The sequence below is a fragment of the Microtus oregoni genome, unplaced genomic scaffold (assembly GCF_018167655.1).
Source record: "Microtus oregoni isolate MIOR12 unplaced genomic scaffold, Mior012 000030F_ref0000283, whole genome shotgun sequence".
Taxonomy (NCBI): domain Eukaryota; kingdom Metazoa; phylum Chordata; class Mammalia; order Rodentia; family Cricetidae; genus Microtus; species Microtus oregoni.
In genome coordinates, this window is record NW_024543089.1 from 15,606,838 (window position 1) to 15,620,719 (window position 13,882).

A 13,882-nucleotide genomic window follows, 5' to 3' on the forward strand; every position below is an offset into this window, starting at 1 on the left:
ACTATTATCTATAAGGACAATATTTTAGAAAGCTTGGTAGATACCAACAATTTAGCATGCTTGAGAACATTATAGCACAGTAAATACTCTATGCATGGATTTTTAAAACACGGTGAAATCAAAATATTTGGCAGGCTCTGCAAGGGCAGTTCAGTGATATGATGGAATTTTTATAGTCTGATTATGTAGGCTTTGTTAATGCTTATTAAAAGGAAACTAATGCATTCATATTTGAGTAAGAGCTTATCAGGAAGAGGAGGAAGGCTTGACTTAAACATTAAAGTTTCCATTTCGAGTAGGCAAAAGTGACCTACTAGAGATAGGCGCTCTGGAAGCTTCTTTACTTCAAAATGTCAATATACTTCATAGTTCCATTTCTTCTTTTTGTCCCCCAGTTCTAGCAAACATGCCAAAGGATTAATTCTGACAGGTGATATTAGAAGCACAGAATTATTCTGTATTTGACAGAAACTTGGAAAATCTCTTTCCCTCCTGATTTTCATGAAAAGCAAAATAAGTTCAAATACTTAAGGCAATTCTGAAACGTTTTAGATGTTCATGTCTGAAGCTTCTATAAGTTGCTCTCCAGAAGTTCTTATATTCAGATGCTAGAAGAAATTCCTCATTCACAGTCAAGGTCTCTTCAATTTTATCTCGGATGAACACAAAGTGACTGGCCTGGGCTTAGAAAAGCAGTGACATGGGGATGGTCATGAATTCTCTTTCCTGATCCCAGGTGCTTTCCACATCAAGGCGAATATTTCTTTGAAATTAGAGTTTCCTCAAAGCAGCTCTTGATTGGAAATGACATTATTTTTTCTGTGATTCCCTCTGCATGACTCCTAAAAATGCTTTGAAAAGATTATGCACAATTTCCATTGTATTAATTCCAATTGTTTATAAGTTGTCATTTGCTTTTATTGTTTATCTATTAAAGCTGTTACTTTTGTTCTGTTTTCAAAGCAGATCACAGGCTATAAAGGAAATTTATTGTCCTCTTTACACCCTCCTTTAAAAAGAACAACTAGGGGCAGGATTTAATGGTAAACACCTAATGTCTGCACAACGGAAGAAGAGCCAGGCTGATGTCTGAGCAGAGGCCAGCCTGGTCTACACAATGAGGCAGGCTTCCCCCTCAAAAAGACAAGTAATCAATATTATTATGATAAGATATATGGGCACATGTGTCACCATTCCCTCTTCCATTCTTCTTCATTCTCTTGACAGAAGTATTAAAATTGGAAGAATTTCACATCCACCAAATTGTGTGTGTGGAGGATATTATAAGTTACACAAGTAATTACATAATGTTCTGTGAATTTTTCTGTTTTGTAATTGTTTTATAAAGATAGGGATATATGTCCTGATGGGATCTTTGACACCCAATGTTAATCTAGACCAATTTAAGAAAGATTTAAATGATGATTGACATACAAAAAGAAAAAAATATCTTCTGAATGTACAATATTAATCACTTTGAATGTCATACTTAAAATTTAGTTCCTATTAGTAAATATAGTTTACCATAGCATTCAAACACTGAAAATTAGCTTTAATTAATGGCATCATTATGTTTAGGTTGTAAGTATTATATCATAAAAATTTGTTTTGCCATTGGATGCTTTTCGTGTCTCTGATTAGACTGTCTCTTTTTCTCTTATGTTTATAATCTGGTAATAACAAAAAGAGGAAAAGGAGCATCATCTTAAGCAGGACTATTTAGCTTCTTGTGCATCCCTTGAGCATCACTTTTGAAGTGTAGTCCATCAAACATTGCCTATTTGCACACCTACAATGTTACAGCATTGTCTTAAATTTATTTTAGCAATTAATATTCTATTATAAACCTCACAGCTAATAAAATTCATGAGATAAGTGGTTGGTAATCATCTTTACTGTTTCCATTTTTTTGTCAGTGTGTGCATGCCTATACTCACATGTGTTTGTGTATGTTAGGCTTTTATCTAATACCTTCCACTAATCACGGCTAATTTGTTTACATTGATTGTTATAGTTTAATTCATTTATGTTAAAAATCAATTAACAATTGGGCACAATATGGTAGAGTTGCACACCTGAGACTGAATTTTAAGCCCTTAAGTGGAACAGTGATAGGTATCATCTTCTTTGAGTAGCTAGTTATAGGCAGATGTTAAGGTTATGTCAGGATGGTTTCATAGCACATTTTCGAGGTTAAAGTGGAGAGGGCAGTATATGTGTGGTCCATACAGTACATTTCTGAGAGCCACACATCAGGCTTTATGTATTGTAGACCTTTGGAGTTAAATTTTCTTTCCTAATGATGATAATTTTACCAAATAGAGAACTGTCAAGGAGAGACCGCTGCACTGTACTAGGAAACTGCAAAATTTCCAGAGTGGTTAATCTTGCTCTGAACTTCAAGCAAATCTTCCAAACTGTGAAAGTTATCTATACATTTGGAGACTATATCTTAGTTAATTCTTTAAAAAAATATTTTCATGTTTACCCCACACAAATCAGAGAAAACATAATTGGTGTCATCTAAAGACAAAATATGGTGTTCATTTTATACCCATCATCACCCTTGATCACTTGTGCTGGTCTGTAATGATTTGGGTTCAAATTATAAGATTCTAACACTTCTGCATTCTGGAAACTTTTTCACAGCAAATATCTTTTACATCAAAAGCAAATTTGATAACTTAGTGACAAACTTTGATCCCAACAAACTTGCAACTATGTGTATATTTTACTCTGCTGTGCTTGGCTTTTCACTTTTGTGGCAGAAATATTAGGCGGCATTGAGTTTCCTCAGCCTTAGGTCCCTAAACCCTTTGTGAGGAATGTAACTTCCTGTACAAATCACTGTAAAGCTCAAGTACATTTTTACCTAACGAATTTTCAGAAAGCAATGATGGAAGTGGACTGATATTTCAACTCTTTGGTCACTACGTTGGTCTACTTTCATGTTTCTGGCTTGTGAAGTGGAAACAATAATTGGAAAGTAGAATTCATGATTCTACTAGACATTTTTTTGGTGTTTACTTTAATAAGTCCCTCAGTATTAGAGAAAATTGAGATATTTACACATAACTGGAATCCATTCAATATCAACTATTTGCAAACTATATTGTCATGAGAATAGTAACACACATTAATAGTAGTTTATGTCTACCATAATTGTAAGTAAGTGTTCAATGCATAATGCTTTTAAATATACCTGAAGTGATTTTTGATGATCAGAAATGTGTGATCAACACTCTTTGTTGGTTTATTGGAAGCATATTACCATATGGAAGAATACTAGTTCTCTTCAATGTATAGTTTTGTATTATTTCTTTTAATAAGACAATTTCTTGTTGGGAATAAATGACTACATTTGCTAATTCCACATTATTGCTGTATCGTTCTTCCAGTAAGAACACTCATACACCACTTGTAACAGTTTTGACACCTAGATACAAATGGCCACTGTAACTCTTCATTTCAACTGAAGAAACTTAAAGCAATCAATTTAATTTAGCGCAAGTGATGACTTTGCACTGAACCAAGCCATTGCTTGTCACTACCTATATAAGTTCATTAATTATACTGTGCTGGAATTCCTGATCTTCACCTCTAAACTGAGATCCAATAGGTAGCTGTTATTAATTGTGATTAACACTGACTACTATGTGTTTATGTCTTTTGTTTATTACAGTAACATTTCAAAGAGGAGATGGAGGACTAATGAGCAATGGGAGGTATGCAAAGGAGTTTCTTTTTATTATTATTTTTAATCAGTACTGGGGAAATTCTGTAGTGAGCAGCTATTATTGTAATAAACGATCACTTATACGTCTTAGAATTCTATGAGGAATTGAATGGCTTACCACAAGGTTTAATGATCTATCTGTTATGCACTTTAGAGGAATCAAGTCCAGATGTTTCATATCTCCCAGATGCCCCTGAAGAAATTAGTAGTAAATATCACAAGGAATGTGTTCATTTGTTAGCACGATGTTTATTGCATTAATTAGACATTAGCAAATGAAGTTGCTGTTGTTTAAGACTCCTTATTGGCTCTCACTAAATTGCTGTGGGTGAACAATTACACATAATCGATCACAAAGTAAATGATTCATGGATGATGAATAGGCTGTAGATTGATAGGACTGGATTCCAGAACTTTGGATACTCAATTGAAATTGATAAAAGCTGATAACAAACCCATATATCCTCATCTATTTTCCCTTTGCCAATATGGAGATTGTAATTAGGCTCTGGTAATAACTTCCAATCTCCCATTTAATCAATATTTTAGCAAAAAGAGATTAAGTCTAATGAGAGCTAGCAGATACAGCAAAAAGCAATTGAATCTTATTGCAGTTTCCATAAAAACTTACGTTTCTCTTAGGGATTGTACCAGAAGGGATCTATCAGAAAAAGTGCAACAATTATAGGTGATCTATTTCTTTGCAAATATGCTAATATTCTGGAAAGGAATCAGAATTCCATTTTTACATTAAATAATGGCACTCCTTATTAAATGTGACAGGAAAAAAGTTTTCTTCACAGGATATGGTAAGGTGTTGGGGTCATACAACTGGGTCATACTGCCTTTAAAAACCCCTAACTAGCCCTTATTTTGCAATGTGAGAAATGTAGAAATGTACTATTAGAAAATTATAAGAAATCTTCATTAATTTGGCTCAAGCTATTTGTCTCCAGTCAGTTATGATATCTTTGTGTAAGGGTGCCTACCTAGACAAAACAGATTCAATTGGGAACTACAGAAATGAGGACTGGGTAGTTTAGTTCTTGGGAAATAGCAGATATAAAGCAATTTCTCAGAGGAACTGTTCCCTTGAGATGTCAACTTGGCATGAAGCTTGGTCTCATGGCCCTGTTATGCTCTCTATTCCACCCTGATTCCAGGGTGGAAAACTGATGTCATTTGTATGTGGGCAGAGTCTCAGGTAAAGCCTCTTCGCTTCCACTGACAGAGAAGATCTATGTATAACTTTAATGAACTACTGAAGTTCCTTATTTCTTAAGAGCACTTGCAATTTAATTTAAAGTCAATTAAAACCTTATATCACTTACACTTTTTAGTGTGTAAGGAAGATGTCAAATTCCTTCGCTGAGCCCACAGGCTAATCTCCATTTCATTTCTGTCTCAGCCGTCCAGGTCTTCTAAATGCTGGTGACCCCAATTATCCATGGCTTGCTGACTCATGGCCAGCCACGAGTTTGCCAGTAAACAATAGCAATAGTGGCCCAAATGAAATTGGAAATTTTGGGCGTGGAGGTAAGTTGTGTGTTTCAAAATAATGTTATTTATTATTGGGGTGTCTATTGTTAGTTTGGTGTTCTGGAATTTTTATTTTATTTTAGTTTTCTTCTAAACATTTTATATTTTTGTTTTGCATGCAGGTAAGAAAATATGTGGTTACAAACACACATGGACAAGCTAGAGGGAAGCTTGCCCATTTCAGTTTTCTTCTTCAACTTGCCCCTGGGGTCAAGCTCAAGTCATAAAACTTAGTGGCTTGATGACTCTGAGCCATCTTGCTGACTTCAGAATTTTAAAATAACACATTATAAATGTCTCCTTTCAGGTCTGGTTGGGTGACTCAGGGGAAAAAACAATGACTTAATGGCCTCTCAGAGGACTCATTTGGTTACCAGTACTCAAACTCGGCAACTCACAACTACCTGTAACTCCAACTCTAGAGGTTCCAGCATCCTTTTCTGGAGGCCAATGATGCCTGCACTCACACATGCTCAGACACACACATACACATAATTAAAAAAACATTTTAAAGAATAATTTCTCTTGTAAGTAAGACAAGAAAAACATATAGCAAAAATGATGTTCTTTGCTAAAAATTTTAGGAGAAAACTTGGATGTCTATATCTCTTTAAGCAAAATTTAGGTTTTAAGGAAATCGTTAATAATTGAGAAGAAAAAAATATTGACTGAGCATTTAATTTTCAAATATTCTCACAAGAATCCTGAAACCAGAAACTAAGCGCTTCGATATTGTACTACTTAGTTTGCCTACTCTGTCCTCATCAGCATATTTTTTACTAAGTACCTCTTGTGTGACTTTCAGTATGGGAGTAATGAAGAGTATAAATAATAAACAGAAAAGATGGTCCTTACCATCATGTAATATATCTATGAAGAGGAGTAGATAAGTAAGTAAATGAGACATGTTCAGAAAGAGACTTCCAAAGTTCTGTGGTCAATAATGGATATTACAAATGAAAGATGTCATCATGCTGAGTAGATGCTAATACTTTCAAATTTGGATGCTACTGTTATCTCTGTTTTATGTTCTGCTGTAAACATACTCTTTCCCCAAAATATGTCTTCTTTGAATAAAGGTAGAAGAAGTAATTCTATACCGAGAATTGAATGGATGGATATCAAGAAGAAACCTTTTGCTGCATCTCTTTGTTCAATGTGATAGAAATATTGAACATTTACTCTTTCCATAGCACAAGCATAGAATATAGTCAGCATGTAATAGGTACCATTAGGTTACAAATGACAATGGCTGGCAAACTGTCCGATTGACTGTTCAGCTTCCAACTCTGTGTAAAATAGCATGGCAAATGTCTGTGCCTGAACACATCCAAATACCCTCTGCGACCCACAATTCCACAACCTACACTGTAAAATTAAATTTGGTTTCTAAAGCTTTCACCTGACAAGGAATAGCTTCCTCTTCACAAGTTGACATGTTCAATTAATACATACACAAAGAATATTATGACTCTGTTAGGCAAGCTCCATTAATTTCTCAGATGCCTTGTTCCAATGTAACCAAAGTATATACATGTAGATTTGCAAAGCTTTTCTTTATTGCAACCTCATTTTTGTGAAGAGAAACACTTCTAGTTGCTTTCAAGGTCAATTTAAAAGGTTTTCCGTGTTTTCTCTGTCTCCTTTCAGTGTTAGAGATTTTAAACATTTACTATTCATGTAAGAAAATGATCATATAGTATTTTCATATTTATTAATTTTTTATAAAGTTATAAAATAAGTAACAATATTTATAGTTTAAATTTTAAGACAATACACTTAATGAAGATGAGTACCTTTGGATCTGAATGGAGAAAGCAGATCAGATCACTTTTTAAAGCCTCAAGTGTTTTATCTAGACTATGGTGCTTTCGCCATGTGGGTTTACATGCATGGCGACATAATTGTAATCATTTATAAGAATTATTACAGGCATTAAGATTTTCCCATTAATAATGTGATGCCAAAACATGTTTGAATATAGATGAAAGAGAAACTTAAATAATAAAGTGACTCACTAGCAAATAATTTTACCTTTTGAAAAGATAAAAATAAAAATTTATTAGGTCACTTAATTAACAAGTGTTTTCTCTCTTCATGTCATTGGATTGTGAATTTACCAAAATAAAGACATAAATCTCAAAAGAAACTTTCCCAGAAGTAACTGAAGATTCAGTGAAGAAGGGAGTCATTCACACAAATAAGGAAGTAGTATGTAAATAGATTCATAAATATAAGCACAACCAAGATGTTCTAATCTGCATTCACTGCAAATGCAATCTACAGGGTAGTAGTCCTTCAATTCACAAATTTCAATGACACTGTTAACAAGAGCCATACAGACTAAATCATTAAGGAGAGACTGTTGGGAACCAGGGGAAAGGGAAAATGGGAAGCGCAACCTCCATATGGTGGTGTCCCTTCAGATGCAACCTGTTGCGACAGAGCTGGCACAGAGGTCCAAACCATCTGATAGTACTAGACTTCCTTCCACGTACAAATGTTCACGAGTAATCTTCCAATCTTTAAAATTAGGATATAATTCTACTTATTATTGAATATATTATAGTGATGAAATAATATTTGAAGACTATGCAGCTGCTAAAATCAATATAGGTACAGTTTTATTTGTAGACTGACTTTAACTTATCCTAACTGGGAACAATTTTGTGTCCAAAGTCATAGTCAGTGTGGTAACAGAGTAATGTTACCTATGGTGTCATTTTTCATTACTCTTTCACCCTTTTTTACCCTTTGGACACCAAACAAACAAACAAACAAGCAAACCAAAAACCATTTCAAGAGTTTACAAATAAACTGTCCTTTAACCTAAGTCTGTAACATTGGTGAATTATAGGTTCAAGATAAGTGAATGTTGGTGAGACATTCTAGATAACTAATGTTCATGAATGAATAGCAGAAGGAAGGAAAATTCTGAAAACTCCTTCATGGGAATATTTTCACTAACTAGTATTATCAAACATAAAAAGTTTAAGAGTAAAAGAATGCTAACATTTAAATGTTAATTAGTTTGCAGTTAAAAACTAGAAGGATAAGAAAGTAGCATAAATCTAAAAAATGTTTTCACTTGTTTATATAACCCAGTGAAATTTACAATCTTTTTTTTTTTTTTTTTTTTTTTTGGTTTTTCAAGACAGGGTTTCTCTGTGGTTTTGGTTCCTGTCCTGGAACTAGCTCTTGTAGACCAGGCTGGCCTCGAACTCCCAGAGATCCGCCTGCCTCTGCCTCCTGAGTGCTGGGATTAAAGGCGTGCGCCACCATCACCGGGCTGAAATTTACAATCTTGAATATAGCTAACAACCACACTGATTTTCATTTAAGATATTTACTTCAGTAAAGTAAAATACACTTTAACATAAAAAGAGACTGAAGGAGTTGGGGATTCAGAACCGTTAGAAACTGAAATATTTTTTTTGGTGTACAAAATTATAAATTTTCTGTTACAAATTCCCTAGCTATCATAAGTTACAAAAGTGAAGCTAATTTTAAAAATCTCCATTTCAAGTACTGTTGAGAGTCATCAAGTCTAAGTTTTAAGACAGATAAGCCAGGCGGTGGTGGCGCACGCCTTTAATCCCAGCACTCAGGAGGCAGAGGAAGGTGGATTTCTGTGAGTTCGAGGCCAGCCTGGTCTACAAGAGCTAGTTCCAAGACAGGCTCCAAAGCTACAGAGAAACCCTGTCTCGAAAAACCAAAAAGAAAAAAAAAATAATGAAAGTTGAAAATGTTTGTATAATGAACAAATCAAGTCATGTGATGTCTTCAAGAGCTAGGGTGCAAGGTTTGTAAAGCACAAAGGTTTTTGGGGGGGTTCTATACTCAGACTGATATTAATTCTAAATGTCTAAAACCAGTGTTAGCAGAATCACCAGTTCTCTTTGATTTGAAAAGAGAAAACAAGCTCAGGAGGGAGGGAGCAGGTCTGAGTTGTAAAGCATCAGTTCACATCCCCGAATGATAAACGGGCTGATCGATGTTCATTGTTATTCCTAAAGTTTAATTTAGCTCTTGTTGTTGTACAGTGTGAAACGAGAATTTCTGATTCTCAGAGCTGATAGCACAAATTAAACCCACTGATCACCAAGATTGCTTTTTTTCTGAGTTAAATTCTCTGCTTTGTGAAAATGACTTGTTCTTGAATTTTTTTCCCTTTGTTATTTCACCAAAAAGAAGTCTGTTTTCTTCCAGTTATCCTCCAATTCCAACACTGAAATAAAGCAAAATAAATGGCAAGTTAAAACTCAAGAAGAAAAAAAATGTTACTTCATGTGAGGATAGTATGATTTTGAGCCATTTTTAACTGTTCTACAGCTATGTATTTTGTCTTTGGTGCTGAAGTGGAAAGGGATGTATTCGTCTCTAATTTGTATATTCCCTCTTAGCAACACTCTTGTAAAGGCTAACAGTATCTCTGCCATTAAAACTACGTGAGCAACTGAGTATGTTTGTCAGTAGTGGCACATCTCAGGTTCCTAATTCGTGCTCGAAGCCAATGGGGAAGAGTTGTAGTAAGCAGCGAGACGTGAAGGACGTGGGTTGCGCCTGCCTGTCACTGGGGTTGATGGTCTGACGAGAGTTGTATATCATCTCCCCTTCATTGGCTCATGAAACCCATCTCGGCTGCAATGCATACGCGCAGTGTGACACATTTATTTTTCATCTTCAGTGCTGATAGTCTGGGTCCCTGTGCATCATTAAATAGTTTCATTTCCCTATGTTCATTGCAGATGTGCTGCCGCCAGTCCCAGGCCAAGGGGATAAAACAGCAACGATGCTTTCAGATGGAGCCATTTATAGCAGCATTGACTTTACTACCAAAACCACTTACAATAGTTCCAGCCAAATAACACAGGCCACCCCGTATGCCACTACCCAGATCCTGCATTCCAACAGCATCCACGAACTGGCAGTTGATCTTCCTGATCCACAGTGGAAAAGCTCAATTCAGCAAAAAACAGACCTGATGGGCTTTGGTTATTCACTCCCTGATCAGAACAAAGGTAACAATGGTGAGTCAGTTTCTTGTATCTTGAGAAATTAATTTCACATCATTTATGCATGATATAGAAATCTGTATCTATTGTTTAATCTTCAATTTAGCGATCCATTCCAAGGCTTATTACCTAAACTAAAATATTCTCTCGGCATGTATGTCTCCAGCACCTTAAATAATCACTACCACTACCGCCACCACTGTTGAATTCACCATCACACACCAACACCAGTTGGTTTCATTCTTTTAGCATTTTTCAGTATAATAACCAGCAATCCATCTCTACTTCCATTAGGAAACGGTAGATAAAGCATTCCTCTGCTCTCCCACAACATCTGCTTCTGAGTTGCTAACTGCATGTTCTGCATGGGCTTGTGCTGTGAACTAATCCCATGATGCCACTATGACCTCTGCCCTTTAACCCTTAGCCTTACTTTACATCCCTGACTACCGATTGGCTGAGGGACTGTCTAATAGAATGCCACACAACCAGTCACAGGATTTCAGCACCACCAGCTCCCACAACAGCTCAGAAAGGAGTGGCAGTCTCTCAGGTTGGTCCGATCACAGTAAGGAGAAATATTTGTTTGTCAAGAGCATATGACCTGTATTTCTAGCTGCCATTGAAGAAATATTTAATCACAACCCAGTAGCAGCCAGCAGCTATTTATCTATCAGATGGCAGTGGTTGACCACAGTGAAGTTATACTTTGATTGGGGGAGGAGGAGGGATAAAGTCACTGTCACCCCTTCATGAACTGTGCACTGATGTGCGTGGAGAAAAATAGAGCCATCTTCATAAAGATTGCTCATGAAGAACAGATGTGTTTTGTCTGTCCTGGGTCCTATTTATGAGTCAAGAGAACTTTATAATAGAAAGATTATACACGATATTCAGTTCCAGGTCATTGATTCTAGAAAATACACATGATGGAAATAAAATTATTTGGGGGCCTTATATTAATGATTAAGCAATGTAGCCTCATAATTTTGTATTGGTTTTCTAAAATATCACATGAGAGCCTTTTTATCTGTCAAATCAGGTGACTCTGCTAAATATGAAAAATTAGTATGGGAGATTATTAACAATTTAAGAGCTATGCATATAATATTTTATGTGGCTTTTTATTTTTATACTGTAAATTGAACATGTATTTGAATGAAATGAGCTGAACTAATTCTAATGCAGGCATAATACAACACATGGGCAGGAATATATTTTGTTACAGTGAAATGCATTTCTATCCTATCAAGCAACAGTGACATTTCCACCACGGGGATTCTTGCCTGTAATAGGAAAATTTGGTGGTAGATGTGTTATCTTGCCATTGTTTTCACACCATTTGGCTGTTGATTTCACGTCTCTATTTCTAATTGATCATGCCACACAACTTGTTTTATCTTTTCAGATTAAAGATATGCCATGTACAACTTCAAGAGCAGAAAGAGTTAACTTTCAACACCACTAGGATTACATTTACTAAATTACTTTTCCTCAGGAGATAGAATATTCTTAGACTGAAATGTTAATGTCCTCTTTTCCCTCCAAAATGAGTCATTGCTCTTCCTGCGTATTGGTAGGATTAAATACATTATAGAATAGGAAAAAATTTAAACATCTGTTATGAATTTAAAGTGGCTGAATAATACAGGGGAACTTTAGAAATGACCTTATATGTCATTTTTGCTGTCGTTTCTGTATAATTAGCCCAATAGTTCTGTATAATTAAAAAGTAATTTTGCTGAAGCTTCCATTTTTACTTCATTAAAGATATGTAAATACTAAGCAATGTATATAAAGAATACTGCATACCATGAAGTATGGATTCTTTAGACATACAAGCCAACAAATATTTGGTATAGATCGATTGTCATGAGTTTTTTTGTTTGTTTGTTTGTTTGTTTTTTTTTTTTTTTTTTTTTTTTTTTTTTGATTTTTCGAGACAGGGTTTCTCCGTAGCTTATGTTTCCTGTCCTGGAACTAGCTCTTGTAGACCAGGCTGGCCTCGAACTCACAGAGATCCACCTGCCTCTGCCTCCCGAGTGCTGGGATTAAAGGCGTGCGCCACCACCGCCCGGCTTAAAAGTTATTTTTGAAAAAATTTTAAGCAGTAGTGCTTGCTGCTCTGTTGAGCCCAGTAATATCCCAGATGACATGTATATACAGATCTAGGAGTTATAATAAATACTTGATCTACATTTGAATACTAAATTACTTCAATAGGAGATAGAAAGAATTTTCAGTAGCTGAGATTAAAATTATTATTCATTTTTCAGTTTTCTGTTCAGTTTAAACTCAAGTGGAGCCAGGCAATGGTGGCGCACACCTTTAATCCCAGCACTCGGGAGGCAGGGGCAGGCGGATCTCTGTGAGTTCGAGACCAGCCTGGTCTACAGAGCTAGTTCCAGGACAGGCTCCAAAGCCACAGAGAAACCCTGTCTTGAAAAAAAGAAAAAAAGAAAAAAAACCTCAAGTGGAGTTCATTATTTCTGTTCTGCTTCATAAGGATGTTTCCTAACACTCAAATGTATGACTCAGCTGCCCTTATGGCTAGCTAATCCAACCATAGAGTAGCATTTGTAAATAATCAATTCACATTGATGCTGATAATGTTTTAAAACATAGTATAGCATTCATAAATGATCAAGCCACATTGATGCAGATAATGTTTTAAAAATCCCAAAGATTAAGAAACTTTCATTTCTGACTTATTTGAATGAATATATTTCATTCTTAAGATACTTTATAATATATTCCTTTTTGAAGGTCAAAAACTTCTGTTAAAAATTTAGTTATTAAAAATTAAAGCTCAGCTATTTTTAATTGTCACAGAAATAATAATAATCATATATAAAATACATATATGAAAATTACTGATTCTGATTTAATGTGCCAACTTTTAAAAAGAGTATGCATTCAATTATATGTGTGTGTGTGTGTGTGTGTGTGTGTGTGTGTGATATGTTTGGGGGTAGTGATGAAGTAATAGCCAGGGCCTCATGCTTGCTAGGTAACTATTACTCACTTCTTTTCCCCTCTCCATGCATTTATTTCTAAAAATAAATTGTTTTCATAATTTTCCTTCCATGGAGTTCATTTGTTAGATAAATAAAATCTAAACACAATTTGACTTTAAGAGAGAGTTCAAATATTTGGACAAAGCCTAAAAAACATAGTATAGGAAGTTCTCACTTAAAACGGTGAAGCTTTTAGTTGCAGGTTGAAGCAAGAGATGCTTCATTTCACTGATGATTCAGGTCTCAGAATCAGAATTTAACTAGTAGGTTAGGTAATATGTGCCCCACTATCATAGAAGCTCACAAATTAGCATGGAGCTAATACACACACACACACACACACACACACACACACACACACACACACAGCCATTTTGGTGAGGATTCCTATCCTGATTATTCAAAATGAGAAAAGAGATAATTGTACATTTCTAGAAGAGGGGAAACAGATGTTTGGTGGAAGGCCCTGGGAAATTCCCTCCAAGATCAGCTGTTTCCAAGCACATTGTAAAGCCTGTTGTTTACAACAGTAGTTGTAAAAAGGCTGAATTGCTTTCTTGATTTTTAGTAAGGAT

The 13,882-nt window shown here is 35.3% G+C and overlaps 1 protein-coding gene across 12 annotated transcripts in view; it reads left to right on the top strand.

Annotated features, from left to right (window-relative positions):
- Robo2 (roundabout guidance receptor 2) overlaps positions 1-13,882 on the top strand; it is a 1,518,906-nt gene that overhangs the window by 1,463,903 nt on the left and 41,121 nt on the right. For 8 of the 12 annotated variants that reach the window (XM_041678470.1, XM_041678467.1, XM_041678468.1 and 5 more), the window contains 4 exons: positions 3,683-3,725; positions 5,145-5,272; positions 10,024-10,305; positions 10,718-10,843. In XM_041678470.1, the coding sequence (XP_041534404.1) occupies positions 3,683-3,725; positions 5,145-5,272; positions 10,024-10,305; positions 10,718-10,843 (579 nt within the window). The remainder of the gene's footprint in view (positions 1-3,682; positions 3,726-5,144; positions 5,273-10,023; positions 10,306-10,717; positions 10,844-13,882) is intronic. The other 4 variants (XM_041678474.1, XM_041678478.1, XM_041678475.1 and 1 more) reach the window with 1 other exon arrangement.